Here is a 23,994-nt window from a genome sequence, read left to right on the forward strand (position 1 = left end):
TTTGTCCAATTATCAAAATATAGTCCTACAAAGCTATTTTCATCAGAGCATGTGAGCAGATAGCAGGCAGAGGACCAGTGAACGAGAGGATAGCGTGATTTTACCAGGGTTGCCCAGCACGGCTATACACACCATGTTACAGCACAGTAGTGTTATTGAAAACAGAAACAAGTCCAGATACATTTCATGTCGGCAGGTTTTTTGTTTTTTTTTGCGGACTTTGTCTTTCCGGTGCGTGAGCAACTTAGTCACAATTGTTCCTTGCAAAATGTCACATTCACCGTAGTAAAATAACTCATCAGAATCCCTTATTCATTGTTATTAGAAGAGAGGTCCAACAGTACACCCGAAGCATTTCATCATCTAAGAATCTTAAAGCTCTTGAGACAATTAACTTGTTTCAACTTTTTAATTTATTTCATTAAAGTTTTTTTTTTTTTTTTGTATATATGTATATATGTGCTGCCTTGCTTTCTTTGAAATAAAGTACGTTTTATGTCATTTGTACTTATATTTTTGATACCTTGACATTAATAATAAATTAAAAAAGTCTCTTGAATAATACATATGGAGTTACAATAATTTTAAGCCTCATCATGAAGCATAAAAAAACATTACTGTACTATTTTTAAGACAATAATATGGCAATGCTTATAGACCATTCTTACCTGTGAATGACATAAATCTGTACATATGAATGACAAATGCATTATTATTATTTTTTATTCATATACAGCACGGTTTGATGATTTCCTGAATAAATTTTTATTCTGCTCCTAAAAGTGCAGCAAATAACCATAGTCTGTTAAGACAAAATAGCAAATAACACGATGCTACGAATTCAGCGTCTACGCAGAAGCCCCGCCCACATGTGAATCTCGTCACACACTAACTCTAAAGACAACACTGAAACGCGTCATAGAGCATGACGTCACAAGCGAACACTTTGCTGCACATTCAGAACATTAGTTTGTTTGCTGAATGAAACATTCATTAGTTTGCTGAATGTTTTCTACTGGCATTGTTTTGCTGAGTAATTAGCATTTGAAAATGGGTTTACACAGTTCTTGTTTTAAACATGTAGATGTTTCTGACAGTGTGTACAATTTACACAACTCTACACCATCACAATCAAGCAGTAATAGAGTGGAAGATCATCTACATTCAGTTGGAGGGAAGGATGTAGGTCCAAAAAAAGAGAAATGGTGGAAAAAACTGAAAGGCAAAAGGAAGGAAACAATTAAAACCAGCTCAAGTCAAGGTGAGAAAGAGGACCAGACATGTCCATGTTATTGTAACAACTGGAATGTTTTTAGTTTGAGTTTTCTGGAGGAAATCATGAAAGTTCAGGTTTTAAAAAAAAGTATACATTTATTAATAGATTATATTTTTCTACAGAATTCAGAAACATAATATACTTGACATATATACACACTACACACCTTAAGTGACAGTTGTGTAAATGCATTTATACAGACATTTAAATTTATTACCTCAACATTTTTATTGAATGTATGTTTGAGACTGTCTTTGGTTTACTGCAGTTTTAAGGAGAAAATACTCCTCAATGGTGCTGACTTATGAATTTGCACATGGTTTGTCTTAAAGCATATTAAAAACACCACATAAACATTTAACAATTTTAAAACATTGATAAACTATTTTTAATGTGACACTAACAGAGAACAGAGCATTCCTGCATGTGCACTGACCAACAACTGAGAAAGCAAAATGCACAAATTGGACCTTTGTGAATGCCCCCAAAAACTCGCTTCATAATTTACAACAAGCTTAGATGCCGTAATATGAGTATTCAGTAATATATATAGTTATGCAATCATTTATTAATAGTATTTCATTAATATCATCTTCTGGTTGATATCATTTCCGTCTTTAGATCAGACTTCTCAGCATGTCACCAGTGAGCCTGAAGTCCTCCCCGTTGCAGAGGAACCTGGTCAGGCTGAAGTCAATGACGAGTGGAGTGATGACTTCCTCCAGGATTTACTCGGAGATTTGTCCGAATGGAGTGCTGACGTCCTCAACATTTTGAGCAGTGTCATCTCCAACTTTAATGACAACACCCTCCAAACTCCAGTCTGTGTTGCGACTGACTTGAGTGTTGACATCCCCCAAGGCACAGTCTTTGGTACATCCGACTATAGAGTACCAGTCCGTGATGTGGCTGACTATAGAGCCAATGTTCCTCGAGTTCTGTTCCGTGATGTGGCCGACTATAGAGCCAATGTTCCTCGAGTTCCGGTCCGTGATGTGGCTGACTATAGAGCCAATGTTCCTCAAGTTCTGGCCCGTGATGTGGCTGACTGCAGTGTGGACGTCCCCCAAGTCCCAGTCCATGCCATATCAGACTGTAAAGTTGATGTCTCTCAAGGTCCAGTCAGTACCACATCAGCTCCAGTCTTTGATGTGGTTGACTGTAACGGCAATGTCTCTCAAGTTTTAGTCTGTGACTCGTCAGACTGTAGAGTCGACATCCGCCCTGAATCAGTCAGTCTGACAGAGGATACTGTATCACATAAGCGTCAACTGGAGGATTATGAGATTATTGGTAAATTGACTGTCATGACTCCAACATACCATAATACAGACAAACTTTTGATATAATATTTGTCTTTACTCATGTCAACTCCTATTTTTCCTTTAACAGACGTCAATTCATGCAGCTATGAAATCGTCAGGAAGATCGGTGAGGGAGGCTTTGGAGAGGTTTATGCGGGGATTCGCTTGACAGATGACCTCAAGGTATCACTTATTTTACTTAAAATATCTTTTTAGCAAATTGTTCTTGCTCTGTCTGTCTTACACTTTTCTCATTTTCCTTAGTGTATCTTATGTTCTCTATTTAGAGCACTTGATCTCTCAGACCTGTTTATATTGTAAGACATGTCTGTTCAAGGTTAATGGCTGAAATTATATAAACTCTGCACACTTAATAATTGTAAATAATTCTAACACAAATGTATTTTTTTGTTTTGTTGATCAGGTGGCGTTGAAATTTGCTGACAACACGGGTATAAAATGGTTCGACATTGTAAGTACTCTGTTTCTCCTCTCAGTCATTGTTTTCAAATACAAACTGCTATTATCCGTAGTTTAGGACTGGTCTACATCCTTTGTCATTGTCTTTCTTCTAGGAGGGGTGTGCTGAACCCGTTCCACGGGAGATTGGTCTGCTAATTCTTGCCAACAAAGGCCCCAGAGTTCCCCACATCATCCAGCTTCTGGACTGGGAAAAGCAGGCTGAACAACACATTATGGTTCTAGAGCGGCCTGCACCCTCTGAGGACTTGTTGAGATTTCTAATCCGCCACAGAGGCACCATTGAAGAGGACGTAGCATCGGTTATCATGCAGCAGGCAACACTCGCAGCTCAAACATGCTGCCAACGTGGAGTGCTGCACCGGGACATAAAGCTGGAAAACCTGCTGATTAACCCGGACACACTGGAAGTCAAACTGATTGACTTTGGGTGCGGCGAAATCCTTAACAACGAAGGATACAAGTCCTTTAGTGGTATGTATTATCTCTCAAAGCTGTAAGGTGGGACTCAAACTTTGGTGATGAGTTAGGGGCCGTTAACAGGACAAAATGTCTTTCTTCCAGGCACACCAGAGTACTGTCCCCCAGAGTACCATACAAATGGCGAGTATCACGGGGAACCAGCAACAGTTTGGTCACTCGGGATACTCCTGTTCACACTACTGTGCGGGACATTTCCAGAGTCAGAAGACTTGGAGATGCTCAATGATAACATCTGGACCAAAGATGGCTTGTCACAAGGTGAGATCTTCATTCAGTAAAGAACACTTGTAATTCTAAATCAAACAAAAGAGAACCAAAAATTAAAAGCAGGTTAAAGTAATTATCAGACATCTCTCCCATCTTTCTGCACAGAATGCTGCGAACTACTTTGCTCTTGCCTGCAAACTGACCCAGAGCAGCGGATTGAATTGAAAAACATCAGTCTCCACAACTGGTTTATATACTTTAATTATTAATTTACCTACGCAAACATCAGCACCCAGGGACCAGACGGGCCTCCCCAGCATCAGAACTCCATCGCCACACACCAATGCTCAACCTGCATTGATGTACGGGTACTATCCAGACAGTCACAACCTACAGATGCCCAAGAAGAACCTGTGGACCAAACATGGCTTGTCACAAGGTGAAATCTTCATTTCCACAAAGATTACCTGTAATTAAGTGTCATACAAAGTAACAAAAGACAGTCATGTGAATAATGCATTCAAAGAGAGCAGGTTTTAAGTTTAAGGTAATAATAATAATAATAATAATAATAATAATACATTTTATTTATTTGGTGCCTTTCTGGACACTCAAGGTCGCCTTACAAAAAAGTACATTAGAACAAACTAAAAACTATGTTAAAAACTAGCATAAAACATGTTAAAATACATCAGTTAAAAAACAGTACAGGAGGATAATGCAATAGTAGTCACAGTGAGTATGCTTGTCTAAACAGATGAGTTTTGAGTGTGGATTGGAAGTGTTTGAGAGAATCGGAGTTGCGGAGGTCAGGGGGGAGAGTGTTCCAGAGCTGGGGAGCAGAGCGACTGAAGGCCCTACTCCCCATAGTGATGAGGCGGGCGGGCGGGACAATGAGATGGAGAGAGGAGGAGGAGCGGAGAGAGCGGGCTGGTGTGGCAATATGAATGAGGTCAGTCAGGTATGAAGGGGCGAGGTTATGGATGGCTTTGAAAGTGAGGAGCAGGATTTTGTAGTGGATACGGTGTGAGATGGGGAGCCAGTGGAGCTGTTGGAGGACTGGGGTGATTTGCTTTATGGAGGGTGTGTGAGTGATGATGCGTGCGGCAGAATTCTGAACAAGTTTGAGTTTATGGAGGGTTTTTTGAGGGAGACCAAACAGGAGAGAGTTACAGTAATCGATTCGGGAAGTGACGAGGCTATGGACAAGAACGGCAGTGGAAAGAGGAGTGAGAGCAGGGCGAAGATGGTGGATGTTTCTGAGGTGGAAAAGGGCTGAACGAGTGATGGTATTGATGTGTGCATTGAAACTGAGGGTGCTGTTTAGGATGACACCCAGAGTCTTTACCTGAGGGGAGGGGGAAATGGAGGAGCCGTCGATGAAAATTGAGAAATTGTTTATTTTACTTAAGGTGGATTTGGTGCCAGTGAGTAGAAGTACAGTTTTATTGCTGTTAAGTTTGAGAAAGTTTGAGGTGAACCAGGACTTTATTTCATGAACGCAGTTGGTTAGGGAGGAGGATGGGAGTATGCTGTTGGGTTTACTGGAGATGTAGAGTTGGGAGTCATCCGCATAGCAATGAAAATGAATGTTGTGTTTTCTGAAAATGTGACCAAGGGGGAGAAGATAGATCAGAAAAAGCATGGAGCCAAGAACAGAACCCAGCGGAACACCAGAAGTGACAGGGAAGGGATGAGAGATGAAGGACTTTAGCTGAATAAACTGGGAGCGGTCGGAAAGGTAGGAACGGAACCAGGTGAGGGGAGTACCAGTGATGCCAATGGAGGAAAGTCTGTCCAGAAGGATAGAGTGTGAGATGGTGTCAAAGGCTGCACTGAGATCAAGCAGAAGGAGGATGGTTAGTGAACCCGAGTCAGCAGAAAGGAGGAGGTCATTGGTAATTTTGAGAAGGGCCGTTTCGGTACTATGGAGAGAGCGAAAGCCAGATTGAAGAAGTTCATAAAGGTTATTGGAGGAAAGGTGGGTGTGGAGTTGAGCAGCAACAGTTTTTTCAAAAAGTTTGGAGATGAATGGAAGGTTCGAGATGGGGCGCAAGTTATTGAGGTCAGTTATAAGTAATAATCAGATGTCTCTCCCATCTTTCATCACAAAATGCTGCCATTTTGATGGCTTTTGTCCCCACACATCAATGCACACCCCACGTTGATGTATATGTACTATCCAGACAGACAAAACCTGTTCATGCCCAAGAAGAACCTCTGGAACAAAGATGGCTTGTCACAAGGTGACATTTTTTTATGACAGCAATGGGGCCTAATTTTAATTCACAACCATTCAGAATAGAACAAAGTAACAAAAGGCATGCAGTAATGCGTGGTTAATCCAGTAATTCGACTCTTGATCAAAAAGAGCAGGTGTGAAGTTTAAAGATGAACTGAACTGAAAAAAAAAACATTGATAACGTGTTGTTTATGACAATTAAAAGTAAATTACACTAAAAAAAATATTAAAAATATCAATATAGCTTTTTTTAAAAGCAACACAAAAATTGCGTTTGTTAGTATAAGAACGCTGGCAATTCTGATGACGTCACTGGAATGGTAGGATCTGCGAAGGTATATGGCAGCTGCAACTGCAGGTCCTATACACATGAAAATGAGTCATTTTGGTTACGGGTTTGAGCCTGTGAGGGACAGGCCAGTAGTACTGACTACCACCACAAGGAGGACGATCAGTTTCAGGCTCCACCTACAGTACAGGATCGTTTGGGGGGAGCGGCGCGCGCTGTATCGATTCGCCTCACTGATCAAGTGCAAAAGAAACTACGAGCATGCAACGGCATTACGTTGTAAATTACACAAAATAAAAGTAATGCAGCTATGATCCAGATTGTATTTGCAATGTACATAGTCAATTATTAATGGAGCAATAGTGGTTCATGGTGTTATAAGAGGTAAATGTGGTGGGAGGTTGGAGGGCTGTAGTAGCCTGTCATGCACTCTCATTTATTGTATACAAGCACATTATGCATTTTATTAAATAGAGACTGCTTATATATGTCGTGTGCATTTAGAGAAAAATACTAAAACATGGTTGAGGTACTGTGCGTTTTAGAAAGTCGAGGCAGATAAATGGCAAATGTGATTGGACGAATTCATCCAATGGGATCGCTTGGTAAGTTAGCTGCACGCAAAATGTTAAAATCAAAATACTGCACGGCCGGTTACTACACAGATACCTCTTACTATGAACCTAGCAGCTAACGTTAGTTCTGCGAGTTGAACTCCCTGCATCAACAATGTTTCCTGAGTCCTGACACGATGAACATCAGCTAGCTTCAGGGTGAGTAGAGAGAGACATTGGATTCTGTTGACAGACCTGCTGCGGTTTAGTTAGCTGCTAGTAAACGCATTATTATCGATCTGTGATATCGTCGGAGTCATTATTTATTTATACAGTTTATATGGTCGGAGTGGTGGCTAGCTTGTGGAGTTTGACAAAAGTGCTTCCAACGTGTTTAGCTGCTAGCTCTTTACCTAGGTTGGATCGTTTGGTATCTAGCTTGGTTTTGTGACTCAATTTCAATGAATGCCGAGTGTGTCAGTCTCAGTTTTGTTGAACGCTATAAAGCCTGGTTTCCTTGTCAAAGGTAACGTTAGCCTGTGAAAATGTATCGTAACCCCAGCTGCCTTAATAATGCGTTTACTAGCAGCTAACTAAACCGCAGCAGGTCTGTCAACAGAATCCAATGTCCCTCTCTACTCACCCTGAAGCTAGCTGATGTTCATCGTGTCAGGACTCAGGAAACATTGTTGATGCAGGGAGTTCAACTCGCAGAACTAACGTTAGCTGCTAGGTTCATAGTAAGAGGTATCTGTGTAGTAACCGGCCGTGCAGTATTTTGATTTTAACATTTTGCGTGCAGCTAACTTAACAAGCGATCCCATTGGATGAATTCGTCCAATCACATTTGCCATTTATCTGCCTCGACTTTCTAAAACGCACAGTACCTCTTGCATACAATAAATGTGCTTGTAATACAATAAAAGTGCTTGTATACAATAAATGAGAGTGCATGACAGGCTACTACAGCCCTCCAACCTCCCACCACATTTCCCTCTTATAACACCATGAACCACTATTGCTCCATTAATAATTGACTATGTACATTGCAAATACAATCTGGATCATACCTGCATTACTTTTATTTCGTGTAATTTACAACGTAATGGCGTTGCATGCTCGTAGTTTCTTTTGCACTTGATCAGTGAGGCGAATCGATACAGCGCGCGCCGCTCCCCCCAAACGATCCTGTACTGTAGGTGGAGCCTGAAACTGATCGTCCTCCTTGTGGTGGTAGTCAGTACTACTGGCCTGTCCCTCACAGGCTCAAACCCGTAACCAAAATGACTAATTTTCGTGTGTATAGGACCTGCAGTTGCAGCTGCCATATACCTTCGCAGATCCTACCATTCCAGTGACGTCATCAGAATTGCCAGCGTTCTTATACTAACAAACGCAATTTGTGTTGCTTTTAAAAAAAGCTATATTGATATTTAAAAAAAAATTTTTTGTGTAATTTACTTTTAATTGTCATAAACAACACGTTATCAATGGGTTTTTTTTCAGTTCAGTTCATCTTTAAGGTAATAATCAAGGGCCTCATTTATAAAACTTTGCGTAGGATTTGCGTCAGAAGTGGCGTACGGATGAAACATAGGACGTGCGTACGCACAGAAATATTCGGATTTATAAAACCGTGCGCACGCACATCCTACGCAGTTTTCCCTTAATAAATCACAATCAATTCTAAATGTAGCGCAGCTTTTGTGGCTTCATGTCCCGCCCATAGTTGCCCATAAATAGTCCGTGAAACGCCCACAAGTTAATATTCATCGATTGCGAAATCATGGCAAACACAGAGAGGAAAACCAAGAAACGTAACTTCACTCAATGTGAAGTAGAAATTATCGTTGGCGAGGTGGAAAAGAGGAGTAAAATGTTGTTTGGAGGGCACAGTGTGGGCATTACTAATACCAAAAAGGCACTTGAGTGGCAAAAGGTTGCAGACGCCGTTAATGCTGCAGCCCCACAACCTCGGACCGTGGCCGAAATAAAAAAGAAATGGTCGGACATCAAAGTCGATGCAAAAAAGCGTCTAGCGCTCCATAGCCAGAGTGTGTCTGCCACGGGTGGGGGAAAGGGGACACCGGAGACACCATTACACATTGTGATGGCATCATGGCATTTTATTACCATCCATTTGATTGCATCTGACAAGCTACAGATGTGTTATGAGGATGAATAGCATAACATGCCAATATTATTGCAGAACATATTTCACTTTTCTTTTTGCAAATATGTGTTAATTTGCATTTTTGTTGTAATCTTCGTTTGATTTTGTTTGTTTTACACTGCAGATCGATCAAACGGGTGTTCGTGTAGGCTGTTAATTGTAAGACTTGCTTTGTGAAGTCTTCATGTTATTTATGAGAGGCAGAATTGCCATTTCTTTTACACAACGGTCTACAGTTTCACACACTTTCACGTGTTTCTTCCATCTGCCGACGGTGTCGCCATTTCTCATTTCACCCGTTTTTGTGCGTACGCCTGGGTCAGAGTTTGCGTGAAGGACCGCACATTTTCCCATCAAGTTTGCTTTTTATAAATACCAATTATTGCGTAGAGAGTGGCGTACGCCTTCTTTTGTGCGTACGCAACGTTTATAAATGAGGCCCCAGATGTCTGTCTCATCTTTTTACACAGAATGCTGCCATTTCATTGGCTTCTGTCCCCATACACCAATCTGCACCCTGCATTGATGTACAGGTACAATCGAGGCAGACATCATTTTATGTAAATATGTGCTACATGCTTTCCTCTAAATAACAAAAACACAACAAAAAAGACAGTGGTGTGAACAGCAGGTAACAGGGCTCGAAATTAACTTTTTTACTTGGTAGCACTGGTGCTTCCGACTTCAAAAAGTTCGGAGCAACACCAAAAATTTAGGAGCACCCACCAAAAATTAAGGAGCACCACAACTACAAATTATATAATAACAGATTTATTTAATTTAAAAACAACTCCAATCAATCAATCAACCAACAATCACTGGGACTTTACACATCTTGTGGCCAGGATTTGAAATTTGGTCTTCTGGCTCTATATCATCTCACCCCGATGATATTGGCACATGATTTGTCATTTGCATACGTCATGTTAATAGCAATTCCGTTCTTTTTCATGAGCTGCAACATATGTTTAAATTTAGTGAAGGCAAGCTCTTCTTTGGCGTTGGTGTATGTGGTGTTAAATTTGACGTTTAGCCCCTGCCAGTAGAGCGGAACGACCGGCAGCATCCTGGCGATTAAAAGCCTAAATAATCAAACCTGATGAACCTGATTTGTTTGCCACACACTTGTCCCTGCATTTTTTTTGTGCTTGTCACTCTCTCCGTGTTTAACCAAGCTTTTGCGCTTAAAATGTATTGATTCAGTTGCGAACGCTGTGTTACCTGCAAACTCTGTCCCACAGGCTTTACAGTGAACGCAATGCACTGAACCATCAGCATAGAAATCTTTAGCCACTCTCTCCGAAAGCTGTACGATTTCTTTTCAGCTGGTGGATCCCCATTAAACACATCATCAACTCCAGGATTATTTGTGACTTTAGGTGACGTCTTACAAAAGAAATCTGTCAGCGTTCGTTTCATCTTCTCTCTTATTCAGCATTTTAAATTTCACGCAGTAGTCAGCTCCCTGTCACGTGACAATGGAACGCAATGAAAGGGAGTGGGAGTGATTGACTACCCTGGAAATCCAGAGTTCTCGTGAAAGCACAAGTTGAATTTGCTCAGGGAGTTACTCTGGTGTCGAGTAATAATGCTCATTAAATATGCCCCTCGATCTGAGCTGCACCAATCACATCGGGTTATCTGATATAGGCGGGCCAGAGGCGAGCTAAACAGATGACGACAGCGCTGTGACGTCCAAGTCATTAGTAAACATTGCAAGATGGCTATGGATAAACACCAGTTGTTTGAAACGGCGCTACAATGAACGAGTTAGACTTGGCTTTTTATTTAAAACAGGAACAAAAGACGCCGCTCGAATCGTTCCTTTGCAAGAAGGACGTTTTTGCTGTTTTGCCGACCGGATACGGCAAGAGTATAATCTACCAGTTAGCTCCGCTGGGGCCGGTTGCAGCAGCTGTGCGTAAGTTATAACTTAGCCTAGTTTTGACGTAAATGGGCACTAAGTTACGACTTACGCACTTCTAAATATTTTTGCGTTGCACCATTAAACTTAGTTGAAGCGTAACTCTACGTATAAACTAAATATTTACGGCAGCCTCCGATCAGGAGTAACGGATGGAATAAAATATCAGACAGACTGAACTGCATCAATAAGCTCTTCTTTTACCTGACAGACGGTCCATGTTGTGCATGTCAAATATCAGTCATAATCAATAAACGTAATTTCTTATGGTTTTTGTATCAATATTTATTTATTGATCCTTATTCATTTCATTTAAAATACAGTTTCTGAATGTTATTTACATATAAAAACACTTATGCTTATGCCACTTATGCATGATCAAGTATCGTATTTAATGGAAACTTATTTTTACCGTTAGTAACGTGAGGCAAAAGAATGAAGGATAAACTGAAATTCACAGCATTTCAACAACATCTGCTCACGTATTTGAAGCTTGCTATTGGATCATCGAGGCTAAACGTCATATTATGTGACTACGCATTACTTTACGGAGAGCTTACGAGCTACTAGCTACGTTCTGCCTGACGAACAAATGGTGCAACGGAATAAAGTTCAGAGTTAGTAACAAACTAGCTAGTAGTTACTAAGCCTCTAGTGTGGACTTTACGTTCCAATTTAAGAAAGAACTTACGAACGGCTGGTGCAACCCTACCCTGGTAGCTAAGCGTATGGGGTTTATTGTTGTGATTGGTCGTAGTGTTATCCAATTGCGTGCAGTGAGATTTTCAAATGCATGCTTGGAGCCGCCCCTCGAGCTGGCCGAGTTTCATTAGCCAGCTCGAGGGGCGGCACCAAGCATGCATTTGAAAATCTCACTGCACGCAATTGGATAACACTACGACCAATCACAACAATAAACCCCATACGCTTAGCTACCAGGGTAGGGTTGCACCAGCCGTTCGTAAGTTCTTTCTTAAATTGGAACGTAAATTCCACACTAGTGGCTTAGTAACGACTAGCTAGTTTGTTACTAACTCTGAACTTTATTCCGTTGCACCATTTGTTCGTAAGGCAGAACGTAGCTAGTAGCTCGTAAGCTCTCCGTAAAGTAATGCGTAGTCGCATAATATGACGTTTAGCCTCGATGATCCAATAGCAAGCTTCAAATACGTGAGCAGATGTTGTTGAAATGCTGTGAATTTCAGTTTATCCTTCATTCTTTTGCCTCACGTTACTAACGGTAAAAATAAGTTTCCATTAAATACGATACTTGATCATGCATAAGTGGCATAAGAATAAGTGTTTTTATATGTAAATAACATTCAGAAACTGTATTTTAAATGAAATGAATAAGGATCAATAAATAAATATTGATACAAAAACCATAAGAAATTACATTTATTGATTATGACTGATATTTGACATGCACAACATGGACCGTCTGTCAGGTAAAAGAAGAGCTTATTGATGCAGTTCAGTCTGTCTGATATTTTATTCCATCCGTTACTCCTGATCGGAGGCTGCCGTAAATATTTAGTTTATACGTAGAGTTACGCTTCAACTAAGTTTAATGGTGCAACGCAAATTGCACCATTAAACGTATAAACGCAAATTGCACCATTAAACGTATAAACGTAAATATACGTAGTAACTCTACGTATATTTAGTTTATACGTAGAGTTACGCTTCAACTAAGTTTAATGGTGCAACGCAAAAATATTTAGAAGTGCGTAAGTCGTAACTTAGTGTCCATTTACGTCAAAACTAGGCTAAGTTATAACTTGCGCACAGCTGCTGCAACCGGCCCCAGCGGAGCTAACTGGTAGATTATACTCTTGCCGTATCCGGTCGGCAAAACAGCAAAAACGTCCTTCTTGCAAAGGAACGATTCGAGCGGCGTCTTTTGTTCCTGTTTTAAAATAAAAAGCCAAGTCTAACTCGTTCATTGTAGCGCCGTTTCAAACAACTGGTGTTTATCCATAGCCATCTTGCAATGTTTACTAATGACTTGGACGTCACAGCGCTGTCGTCATCTGTTTAGCTCGCCTCTGGCCCGCCTATATCAGATAACCCGATGTGATTGGTGCAGCTCAGATCGAGGGGCATATTTAATGAGCATTATTACTCGACACCAGAGTAACTCCCTGAGCAAATTCAACTTGTGCTTTCACGAGAACTCTGGATTTCCAGGGTAGTCAATCACTCCCACTCCCTTTCATTGCGTTCCATTGTCACGTGACAGGGAGCTGACTACTGCGCGAAATTTAAAATGCTGAATAAGAGAGAAGATGAAACGAACGCTGACAGATTTCTTTTGTAAGACGTCACCTAAAGTCACAAATAATCCTGGAGTTGATGATGTGTTTAATGGGGATCCACCAGCTGAAAAGAAATCGTACAGCTTTCGGAGAGAGTGGCTAAAGATTTCTATGCTGATGGTTCAGTGCATTGTATTCACTGTAAAGCCTGTGGGACAGAGTTTGCAGGTAACACAGCGTTCGCAACTGAATCAATACATTTTAAGCGCAAAAGCTTGGTTAAACACGGAGAGAGTGACAAGCACAAAAAAATGCAGGGACAAGTGTGTGGCAAACAAATCAGGTTCATCAGGTTTGATTATTTAGGCTTTTAATCGCCAGGATGCTGCCGGTCGTTCCGCTCTACTGGCAGGGGCTAAACGTCAAATTTAACACCACATACACCAACGCCAAAGAAGAGCTTGCCTTCACTAAATTTAAACATATGTTGCAGATCATGAAAAAGAACGGAATTGCTATTAACATGACGTATGCAAATGACAAATCATGTGCCAATATCATCGGGGTGAGATGATATAGAGCCAGAAGACCAAATTTCAAATCCTGGCCACAAGATGTGTAAAGTCCCAGTGATTGTTGGTTGATTGATTGATTGGAGTTGTTTTTAAATTAAATAAATCTGTTATTATATAATTTGTAGTTGTGGTGCTCCTTAATTTTTGGTGGGTGCTCCTACATTTTTGGTGTTGCTCCGAACTTTTTGAAGTCGGAAGTACCAGTGCTACCAAGTAAAAAAGTTAATTTCGAGCCCTGTTACCTGCTGTTCACACCACTGTCTTTTTTGTTGTGTTTTTGTTATTTAGAGGAAAGCATGTAGCACATATTTACATAAAATGATGTCTGCCTCGATTGTACCTGTACATCAATGCAGGGTGCAGATTGGTGTATGGGGACAGAAGCCAATGAAATGGCAGCATTCTGTGTAAAAAGATGAGACAGACATCTGGGGCCTCATTTATAAACGTTGCGTACGCACAAAAGAAGGCGTACGCCACTCTCTACGCAATAATTGGTATTTATAAAAAGCAAACTTGATGGGAAAATGTGCGGTCCTTCACGCAAACTCTGACCCAGGCGTACGCACAAAAACGGGTGAAATGAGAAATGGCGACACCGTCGGCAGATGGAAGAAACACGTGAAAGTGTGTGAAACTGTAGACCGTTGTGTAAAAGAAATGGCAATTCTGCCTCTCATAAATAACATGAAGACTTCACAAAGCAAGTCTTACAATTAACAGCCTACACGAACACCCGTTTGATCGATCTGCAGTGTAAAACAAACAAAATCAAACGAAGATTACAACAAAAATGCAAATTAACACATATTTGCAAAAAGAAAAGTGAAATATGTTCTGCAATAATATTGGCATGTTATGCTATTCATCCTCATAACACATCTGTAGCTTGTCAGATGCAATCAAATGGATGGTAATAAAATGCCATGATGCCATCACAATGTGTAATGGTGTCTCCGGTGTCCCCTTTCCCCCACCCGTGGCAGACACACTCTGGCTATGGAGCGCTAGACGCTTTTTTGCATCGACTTTGATGTCCGACCATTTCTTTTTTATTTCGGCCACGGTCCGAGGTTGTGGGGCTGCAGCATTAACGGCGTCTGCAACCTTTTGCCACTCAAGTGCCTTTTTGGTATTAGTAATGCCCACACTGTGCCCTCCAAACAACATTTTACTCCTCTTTTCCACCTCGCCAACGATAATTTCTACTTCACATTGAGTGAAGTTACGTTTCTTGGTTTTCCTCTCTGTGTTTGCCATGATTTCGCAATCGATGAATATTAACTTGTGGGCGTTTCACGGACTATTTATGGGCAACTATGGGCGTGACATGAAGCCACAAAAGCTGCGCTACATTTAGAATTGATTGTGATTTATTAAGGGAAAACTGCGTAGGATGTGCGTGCGCACGGTTTTATAAATCCGAATATTTCTGTGCGTACGCACGTCCTATGTTTCATCCGTACGCCACTTCTGACGCAAATCCTACGCAAAGTTTTATGAATGAGGCCCCTATATATCCTAAAATATCAATTAATAACTTCAGATAGCGGGGGTGCATAATGTCAAGGGGACTTGAAGAAGTTTTTAGCTTTAAAACAATTTCTTTTAATGATTCTAGGGAAATAGAATTAAAAGTAGTCCAAGAAGCCAATGGACTCATTGAGATCAAATTATCATCACTGGTATCTTGTATTTGAACTCTTAGATTTATCATTTTAGTCTCGAAATAATTTAGAAAATTTTCACATAATGCTTTAGTAGGATTACGGAAAGTCTGTACAGAGGGATGTAATACTAAATTAATAATCGAAAAAAGAACTAAAGGAATTTGATGATGTTCCTCGATCAAATTAGAAAAATTAAGAGACTTGGCTTTCTTAACTGCACTCTGATATGTCCATAGACATTTTTTAAGTATGATAAAGGATATTTGAAGTTTGTCTTTCTTCCATTTTCTTTCTGCTTTCCTACATAATTGTCTCAGGGAGCGAATATCTTGATCTATCCAAGGCTCAGATTTACGTTTCGGTTTTTGCAACCTATAGGGTACAACAGCATTTAATATCTCCAACCATACAGTGTTTAAGGATTCAAGATGTTGCTCAACATCTAGATCTGATATTAAAAATTCATAAGACACTGAGGAAGTGATTTCATTATAACGTTCAGTGAAGGCCTCGCAAAATCGCGGTGAATACGCTCGAACCTGTTTTAAGTCAGAGACAGTTTTGTAAGGAATTGCTGGAAGAGACATTTTAAACATGATAGGAAAATGATCAGAGATGGGTAATTCAATCACTTCAGTATCAATTATTGAGAGTCCAAAAGACAGTATTAAGTCCAACATGTGACCACGGTTGTGTGTGAAAAAACAGATAACACAGGCTCATCCGGATTACTGAAGTCGTGCTATACGCTTGCAAGGAACGTTTTTTCCTTGTGGAAATAGAAAAAAATATTAAAACTCAGTCAAATCAATATTTTGTGTACAATTGTTTAACATATGTCATCCGTTATCGTGGCCTCGCTCTCTCGTTTCATACAAACGCAGCTGCTGCCATTTTGCGACTATTGTTTTGCACACTGCAATGGATTATAACAAACAGGAACGATTTTAAATCAGTTTCATCTCAGATCAATATCCCCATTCATTTTTTTATGTGGTGAAATACCGTGCAATAAGTGGTATGACTGTACCGTATCTCTTAAATGTCCGTCTAGTTTGAACTTGCCGCGCTGCAACTGCTTTCTCCATGGAAGCTTTGCGTTTAAAGAGCTAATAAAATATTTTTACTGTTTAATGTTTAAATATTTACTTATGTGGCAAGTAGCCATATAATATAATATACAGGATAATGTATAATGTACATCCAGCTGGTTGTTATCGCAGAATAAACCCCTTCAGACTGATGCAAGGTCACCCTGTCGGGATTTATTCTGGGATAACAACTCGTTTATTGCAATCTCAAAATTCCAGCCAGTTGATAATACCTAGAATATCAAAATCAACCACTGGCGGTAAATCCTTTTCCTATTTAGCACCTAAACTTTGGAATAATCTTCCTAGCATTGTTCGAGAAGCAGACACACTTTAAATCTTGACTAAAAATACTCTTTAAAGGGATAGTTCACTTTGAAATTAAATTTTGGTATGTTTTAGCTTACCTCAAGGGCATCCAAGATGTAGGTGTCTTTTTTTCCGCAGTAGTTTCAATTTTGATATTTTTAGGTCAAACCGTTCTTGTCTATAGATATATACAATAGATGTCGCCTTGGCTACGGTTTCGCAGTAGCCAAGGCGACATCTATTGTATATATCTATACCCGCCCGCGCTCTCAGATCACTTGGACGTGGCTGAGTTCAAGAGGTAAAAACGATATAAAAACTGTTCGTTTTCTCACACAAACCGCTCGTTTCGTGTCTTAGGCCATCAATGTGTACTTACGATGGGGAATTGTTTAATTTGGACGACGGGGAATTGTTTTCATTTGGACTCTGTGCATGCTGTTTGAGACAAGTGACCATCGACCTGCATTATATGACTGACAGACAAGAACGGTTTGACCTAAAAATATCAAAATTGAAACTACTGCGGAAAAAAAGACACCTACATCTTGGATGCCCTTGAGGTAAGCTAAACATACCAAAAATTAATTTCAAAGTGAACTATCCCTTTAACCTGGCATACACATAGAACATTAGAAATTTCTATTAATCAAATCAGTTAGGCTGCATAAACTTGGTCAGCTGGAACCGGGGACACTTCCTATAACACCTGATGTACTCGTAACATCATAAGAAGAATGGCATCTACACTAATGTTAGTCTTTCTGTTTATTCCGAGGTTTACTGTAGTCTGTAGTTAACCGTATCCAGATCAGATGGAGGACCTGCGCCTAGACACGTCCACAACGCATCCCTGAAGTGGCAGCAGAGATTGTGTCCAATCTGACTTCTGACCTGTAATGATCGTAATCATACACTGTTCGTTCGTTGACCAGAGGAGAACTGGTCCCCCGACTGAGCCTGGTTTCTCCCAAGATAAATTTTTTTCCTTCTCCATTTTGTCACCTGATGAAGTTTTGGTTCCTTGCCATTGTCGCCTTTGGCTTTTGGCTTGCTTAGTTGGGGACATTTAATATTCAACAATATTGTCGATCTGCCTGCATTGACACCATTATGTGTGAACTGAACTGGACGATGACATCACTGTTTTCTCCAGAGTGGCTATATATATAAATTAACTAAATTAATAAATTTTTTACAACAAAAATTCAAATCACTGAACTTACTTAAGATGGACTATGATGCTATTCTAGATCTACTGTACTGCAGAAACAAACTTTGTTGCATTATTTTCCTGTTATCACTGTAAAGCTGCTTTGAATCTGTATTGTAAAAAGCGCTTTATAAATAAAGGTGACTTGATTATGCTATAAAGTTAATTGTGTCATGCTGTTCTAGCAAGTTTTATTACAAAACACAATTCCCAGGGATTAGCTAGATTGACAGTTGTGAAGTGCTTAATATGTGGCATTGAGTAACTATTAGTATTTTTAAAGCGTTTTGGGTGCACACTTATTTTGTAGCACATTTGTAGCACTGGTTTTTGAAACAAGCAAAATGCAGGAATATCTGAATGTTGTCTGAGTACGAGTACCACACTAGAGAAATACCCTCACACTAACAGATACCTTAAAAATGTATTTGCCTTATATTAGTATATTATTTAACTTCTAAATCGATACAGAATACACAGCTTCACACAAATTACTTTGACATAAAGTAGTATAATTGTAATTGAGCTTAAAGCACTACCAAAATTATTTTATTTTATTTTATTATAGTGTCATCTTGAGGGAAAATAAATTAACTTCAGCAGCTTCAGTAAGGTAACTTTCACAGGTTTCAAATAGATCCAAAGGGACTTTGATACTAGCACTCTCGTTTGCACTTTAAAATAATAGCAACATTTATTTCTTCCAAAGCATGTATGGATTTCCAGTAGGGGTGGGCGGTGAGACTAAAATTCTGTTTCACGGTATGACTCATTTTATTTAATGGTAACGATATATTTCACGATATAGTTATTTATATATGTAGTTATTTAGTTAATCTTCGAATACCCAAATACTTTAGAAATGAAAAGTACGTCATCTTGTTTGATTTTTCTTATATTTGGTAAATGATTGCTTTGGTAAACTATTTTGATAGCTAAATATAGTAGTGTTGTCACGATACCAAAATTATTGTTTCGATACCGATACCAAGTCAAGTATTGCGATTTCGATACTTTTTCAATACTTTTCCTGAAAATATCATTGCTGTGCTTTATTTTAAAACCGGGACAACATTCTAATCATATAACACACTAATAAATTAACATATTAACAGCAGATATATTAAACATTTGAACAAAATATGAAATACAAAAATATAAAAAATAAATTAGAGCAATGACATTCAAGGTAAAAAAATATATAAATTTAGCAGCATTATCTCATTTATCATAAGAAACATAAAGCTTTATCTTTATCTTGAACTTTGAATAAAAATATGAACAGCGTTTATATTAAACAATGTTTAATATTGGTAACATATGATAAGCCTCATTGGTGATATATTTGACATGTGGGGAGAGAGTTGTGGAAGGCCTATACTTCATGTTAAACATAAATATATAGCAGCAAAGACAACGTCGGCAGTGTTGACGGCAAAATAGGCTACAGAATAATTCGTTCTGTATTGAGAGGTGCAATATTTGAAAATCGATAATATTTTTTTTAAATGACATTTATTGTATTTATGTCAAAACGTTCAAACATCAAAATGTCATTTATTAATATGTATTCGTGTCAAAATGACATAGAAACATCTTTTCCTATTCTATTTTGCCTGGAAACGCTTCCAACACGCTTGCGTGTCGCGTGAAAAATAGGCGTCGGTTCTATTTGTAGCATGCACGCGTTTTCCGCGCGTCTCGAGCTGCGCCCAGACGCGTGTCACGCAGGCAGTTAACATGGGAGCCGAAATAAAAACGGACACGACACGCTGTCAGTGTGTTGCCGCCTTACAAATCTGGAACGCAGTCATTCTTAGAAGTATGATACTAATAAATTAAGGAATCGTGACGTTTTTCATTTCCTATTTACTTTTGAAGTATCGGTGCACCGTGCAACAGAGCAAGGTAGGCAACGTACCATATGTCACTCCTAGCGTCATCTTTTTCTACGAGTCGTGGACCACTTGTGCTCGCACATGCAGCCATCTCGCTGTAGTGTTTTGTCCATGGTTTTGTCACATGACACTGACAGCGGCAGGTTCTTTGCTGCGTGCGTCAGGAAAAAAACACAGACCTCCATAGGGAGGCGTTTTTTTTTTTTTTTTAAGTATCGATACTGAACAATTTAGGTATCGTGACGTTTTTAATTTCCGAGTATCGCGATACTTTTGAAGTATCGGTACACCGTGCAACACTAAAATATAGTAAACAAAACACACTCATCAACTTTTAGATGAACCGCCCCCAACTGATTGACATTAAATACAACTCATAGGTGCAATTAACTTAAAATAAAGTGTTGTTGAATAATTTTTCAATCTCATGTTATTGTTTTACTTCATCAACCAGTTTATAATATCTGAATATTTTATATTGAACTATTCTATTCATAATAAATTAGGTACTTCCTTTAAATTTTGTAGGATATTAGTAATACTAGTTATGTTTAAATGTGTTCCCCGGTACATTTTTGCCATGTCTGCTTATTATACTGCATTTTTAAGGGGCTTGTTTTGCTCTTTTTGTGATATCTGGCAACCTGTCATCAGGAGCTTTAATCAAGAGAAGTTCAGAAGTGTCAAGTTCATCAAGTTCAGAAGTGATTAGAAGGAGAGCAGCAGTATGAAAACCAAACAGCAGCTACAGTTAGTGTTGACTAGGTAGTTTAAATTATACACACCTTGTAACTGCGTCATTATTTTACCATAGCCCGGTGAACACTGACACACTGCGCCTCCCTCTCAGTGCGTGTGCACGCTAGGGATGCTCATATTGACCGTTTAACCGTTAACCGAAAGTAAAAACTTTTTTTTTTTTTTTTGCTGCATGGTTTAAAAATAAAATACTATATAGCTTATATTTATTAACTCACGGAGCGCGTCAACACGCGCACACACACGTCTCTAGCGAGACGTTACCTGTGTATTCCCGGGACATCTGTCCCATCGGAGAGGGTGTTTTCTGCCGCGGGTCTTGGCCCATACACACTACTGCGTTTTCGTTTAGAAACGGAGACCTTTTGCTACGTTTGCACCTCCCGTCCGGACTAAAACGGCAAAAACGAAGACCTAAAACGGAGAAGTTTAGAAACGCTGCCGACACCGTTTTGCGTTTTGAATCTCCGGAGGGCGTTTTAGTGAAGACGGGTCAAAACGGAAGACTTTAGAAACGATGACGCAGAGGCTCACGCTCGGCTCTATGATTGGGTGTCATGAGTCATGGAGTATACACAGGTAATATTCAGTACCAGTAAACTCCACCCGCTGGAACAGTTTCTTACAGTAAGAAACTGCCGCGGCTCGCGCGGAAAACGCGTGCATACTAGAAATAGAACCGACGCCTATTTTTTCATGCGACTCGCAAGCGTGTTGGAAGCGTTTCCAGGGAAAATAGAATAGGAAAAAAGTCTCTAGGTTTACACCGGCACGCACCGAAAACGCGGATAACGTGAAATAAATTGCCGGTTTTTGAAAGCTTTGTTCAAACGGATTCAGTGTTTTCTTTTAGTCATCTTAATTTGTTAATTATTTCAGTTTAAAAAAATATATTTAGTGTAGGCCTATTTTGTTTTTTATTTGTATTATTTTATTCTAGTGATACTTGATGTGATATCTAGCTAAAATTTCAAAGACCTGTGATATGAATGCACTCACAGACAGCCTAAGGCTGTGTAACAGTGGTTGGTGGATGTCTCCTCTAGGGACCACAGCATCTCCCAGATCCCCTGTCAATTAGCCTAGGGCTGCAATATCCCCAGTTACCTTGTGCAACCGCGAGGAGGCCCGGCAGGAGTCTTCGTGATGGAGAGGCTTTGTGCTGGCAGGGGATTCAAGTTCAAAAAAGTTGCTTCCTTTTTCACCGCAGGGAGTAGCCAGCAGCAGTAAGCTGTAAGCAAGAGGGATGAACACAGATCCTAAACATGCACCCCTTTAACTCCTACAACTACTGCACTTTACACACACCTAACTATTTACATAATAACTAACATAAACAAGCTTGAACAATGTCAGTCTGAGAACAATAACTGGTTTATAGAGTCTTTACCTGTTGAGCAGGAACACAGTTGTCTGGTGTGGACACAGCTGCAGCCAGATTGTCCCGCACATCCTCTCCTGCACTGGCTTCTGTGTTCCCGGGTTCAGATGGGACAATGTCATGATCCTCCGCAACTTCTGCATCAACAATGTCCCCATTGGGAAGATTGGTTGTGGAGCACTGTGCAGCATACAACAACGTCTGGCACAAAGGCAGGGCTGACTCCCTGGCCTTAAAGAAAATGAAACGCCAGCGTGTTTTCAGCATCCCGAAGGCCTGTGCACAGGAATGCATACTGTTGAAGCGAACCTGTACAGGATTCTGTATGTGGTCATGAGGCAGATGGGTGCACTCAAGAATACCCACCATCTCTGAGCATGCACTTTCCTGCAGGTGGATACAGGCGACCAGTGTAAACAGGGCTGTTCTTCAGTACCCTGGCATCGTCCACAGGCCCGGGATACCCAACAAAAATGTTGAGGAACTTCCCCTGGTGGTTTATTGATGGCCTGCAGCTGGACAGAATGAAGCAGCTTCCTGTTAAAGGGATATTTCAGCATTTAGCATTAAGCTTTGTATCAGTAGAAAACCTGTAGTATTTTCGAATTACCATGCTTCCCTTGTGTCCTGTGTTGACTAATTCATAAATAATATACATATATTTATTTATTAATGCATTTGTGTATTTATTTAAATGTGTATTTATCTATGTGTGTGTGTGTGATTATCTGTTGATTAATTCATGTTTATTCATTTATGGTAATATCACAAGCAAATAAATTACTTTATTTTCTTACCAAAAATCAACATCTGTCATTGTTCACCGGTCTGTTTTTTAGGCAAAATTTACTGGCTAAATAAGTGACGATACTTGTGTTATTTGATAAGTTACGTAAAAGCTCTTGCTGAATGTGTGATTGGCGAGCAGCTGATGGATGGCTCCTTTAACTATAATTTCGAACGACGTAAAAACGCAGATGAAAGAGGTAAATTGGAATGGCTCTTTAAATTTTTCCGCTGTTGTGACGACGTATATCATGTGACAATACCAACAGGCCAGATGTAGTACATCCAGACTCCATTCATACTACCCATATTCATACTATATAGGAAGTACTTTTTTTAACGGTTGCGATGTTCAAATTCAAATGTAGTACCTACTCAGACAGTATCTGATTTCTGCTTTTAATTAAAAGGCGGGACTTATTCCGCTATATTGCGTGAAACCGTGCCACACAAGTCCTGAAAAGTGAAGCCAAAGCGTCTCGATCGCCCCCAGGTGGTTGGTCCCAGTATAGGTCATAAACTCCACCCTCTCCATGTAATGTAATGGACTCATGAGGCAAACTAAACAATCAAATAACACTTCAAATAAAAAATTTTCAGAGGTGTTTTCTGTCATTTTAGGTAGTTTTTATCACGCTGATGTAAGTTTAAGTGTTAGTTTTTAAAAAATAAGTCTTAAAAATAAATCTTAGTTAGTTATTTGATGCTATATGACGCGTAATTTTCTTTTATTAAATCCAGACAAGACAGAGGTAATACTTATCGGTTCAAAAAACCGCCCACAAAACCTCGCACAATACAACTTTAACATCATAGGATGTCCTGTTACTTTATCCTCTACAGTAAAAGACCTGGGTGTTATACTCGATTGCAACCTGTCTTTTGAAAATCATATTTCTTATGTTACAAAAACAGCCTTTTTCCACCTTAGAAACATTGCTAAGCTACGTAATATGCTATCAGTTTCTGATGCAGAAAAGTTAGTTCATGCATTCATGACCTCGAGACTGGATTACTGTAATGCCTTATTAGCTGGTTGTCCTGCATCCTCAATAAACAAGCTACAGTTAGTCCAAAATGCCGCCGCTAGAGTTCTTACGAGATCAAGAAAATATGATCATA

General features: G+C 39.7%; 2 protein-coding genes and 1 long non-coding RNA gene across 5 annotated transcripts; 2 read left to right on the forward strand and 1 right to left on the reverse strand.

Moving 5' to 3' along the window:
* Nucleotides 1-1,050: 1,050 nt before the first annotated feature.
* On the forward strand, nucleotides 1,051-4,053 carry LOC309488832 (uncharacterized protein; the record flags this gene model as incomplete). The annotated part of the gene is made up of 7 exons (XM_082157248.1): nucleotides 1,051-1,261; nucleotides 1,898-2,569; nucleotides 2,669-2,763; nucleotides 3,005-3,052; nucleotides 3,156-3,534; nucleotides 3,625-3,801; nucleotides 3,916-4,053. 7 exons carry the CDS (start codon nucleotides 1,051-1,053, stop codon nucleotides 4,017-4,019), a joined length of 1,686 nt encoding a protein of 561 aa, XP_082013374.1. The 3' UTR covers nucleotides 4,020-4,053.
* On the reverse strand, nucleotides 4,040-23,577 carry LOC309489893 (uncharacterized protein). Of its 3 annotated transcripts, XR_014202547.1 has the most exons (4): nucleotides 22,453-23,577; nucleotides 22,096-22,362; nucleotides 21,813-21,936; nucleotides 4,040-4,161 (listed from the first exon to the last, which is right to left on the reverse strand). XR_014202547.1 is itself a non-coding variant. In XM_082158846.1 (2 exons), exons 1-2 carry the CDS (start codon nucleotides 22,453-22,455, stop codon nucleotides 21,907-21,909), a joined length of 390 nt encoding a protein of 129 aa, XP_082014972.1. In that variant the 5' UTR covers nucleotides 22,456-23,577; the 3' UTR covers nucleotides 21,618-21,906. The 3 variants fall into 3 exon arrangements, 1 of the variants encoding a protein (XP_082014972.1); XR_014202548.1 differs by having other exon boundaries at nucleotides 22,096-23,577; XM_082158846.1 differs by lacking the exon at nucleotides 4,040-4,161 and having other exon boundaries at nucleotides 21,618-21,936; nucleotides 22,096-23,577.
* Nucleotides 8,368-11,767, forward strand: LOC309489902. The gene is made up of 3 exons (XR_014202556.1): nucleotides 8,368-8,852; nucleotides 8,928-10,894; nucleotides 11,710-11,767. It is a non-coding gene; the product is annotated as an uncharacterized lncRNA (long non-coding RNA).
* Nucleotides 23,578-23,994: the final 417 nt, after the last annotated feature.

This window comes from Leuciscus leuciscus, assembly GCF_965113295.1.
Source record: "Leuciscus leuciscus genome assembly, chromosome: 24".
Taxonomy (NCBI): Eukaryota; Metazoa; Chordata; class Actinopteri; order Cypriniformes; family Leuciscidae; genus Leuciscus; species Leuciscus leuciscus.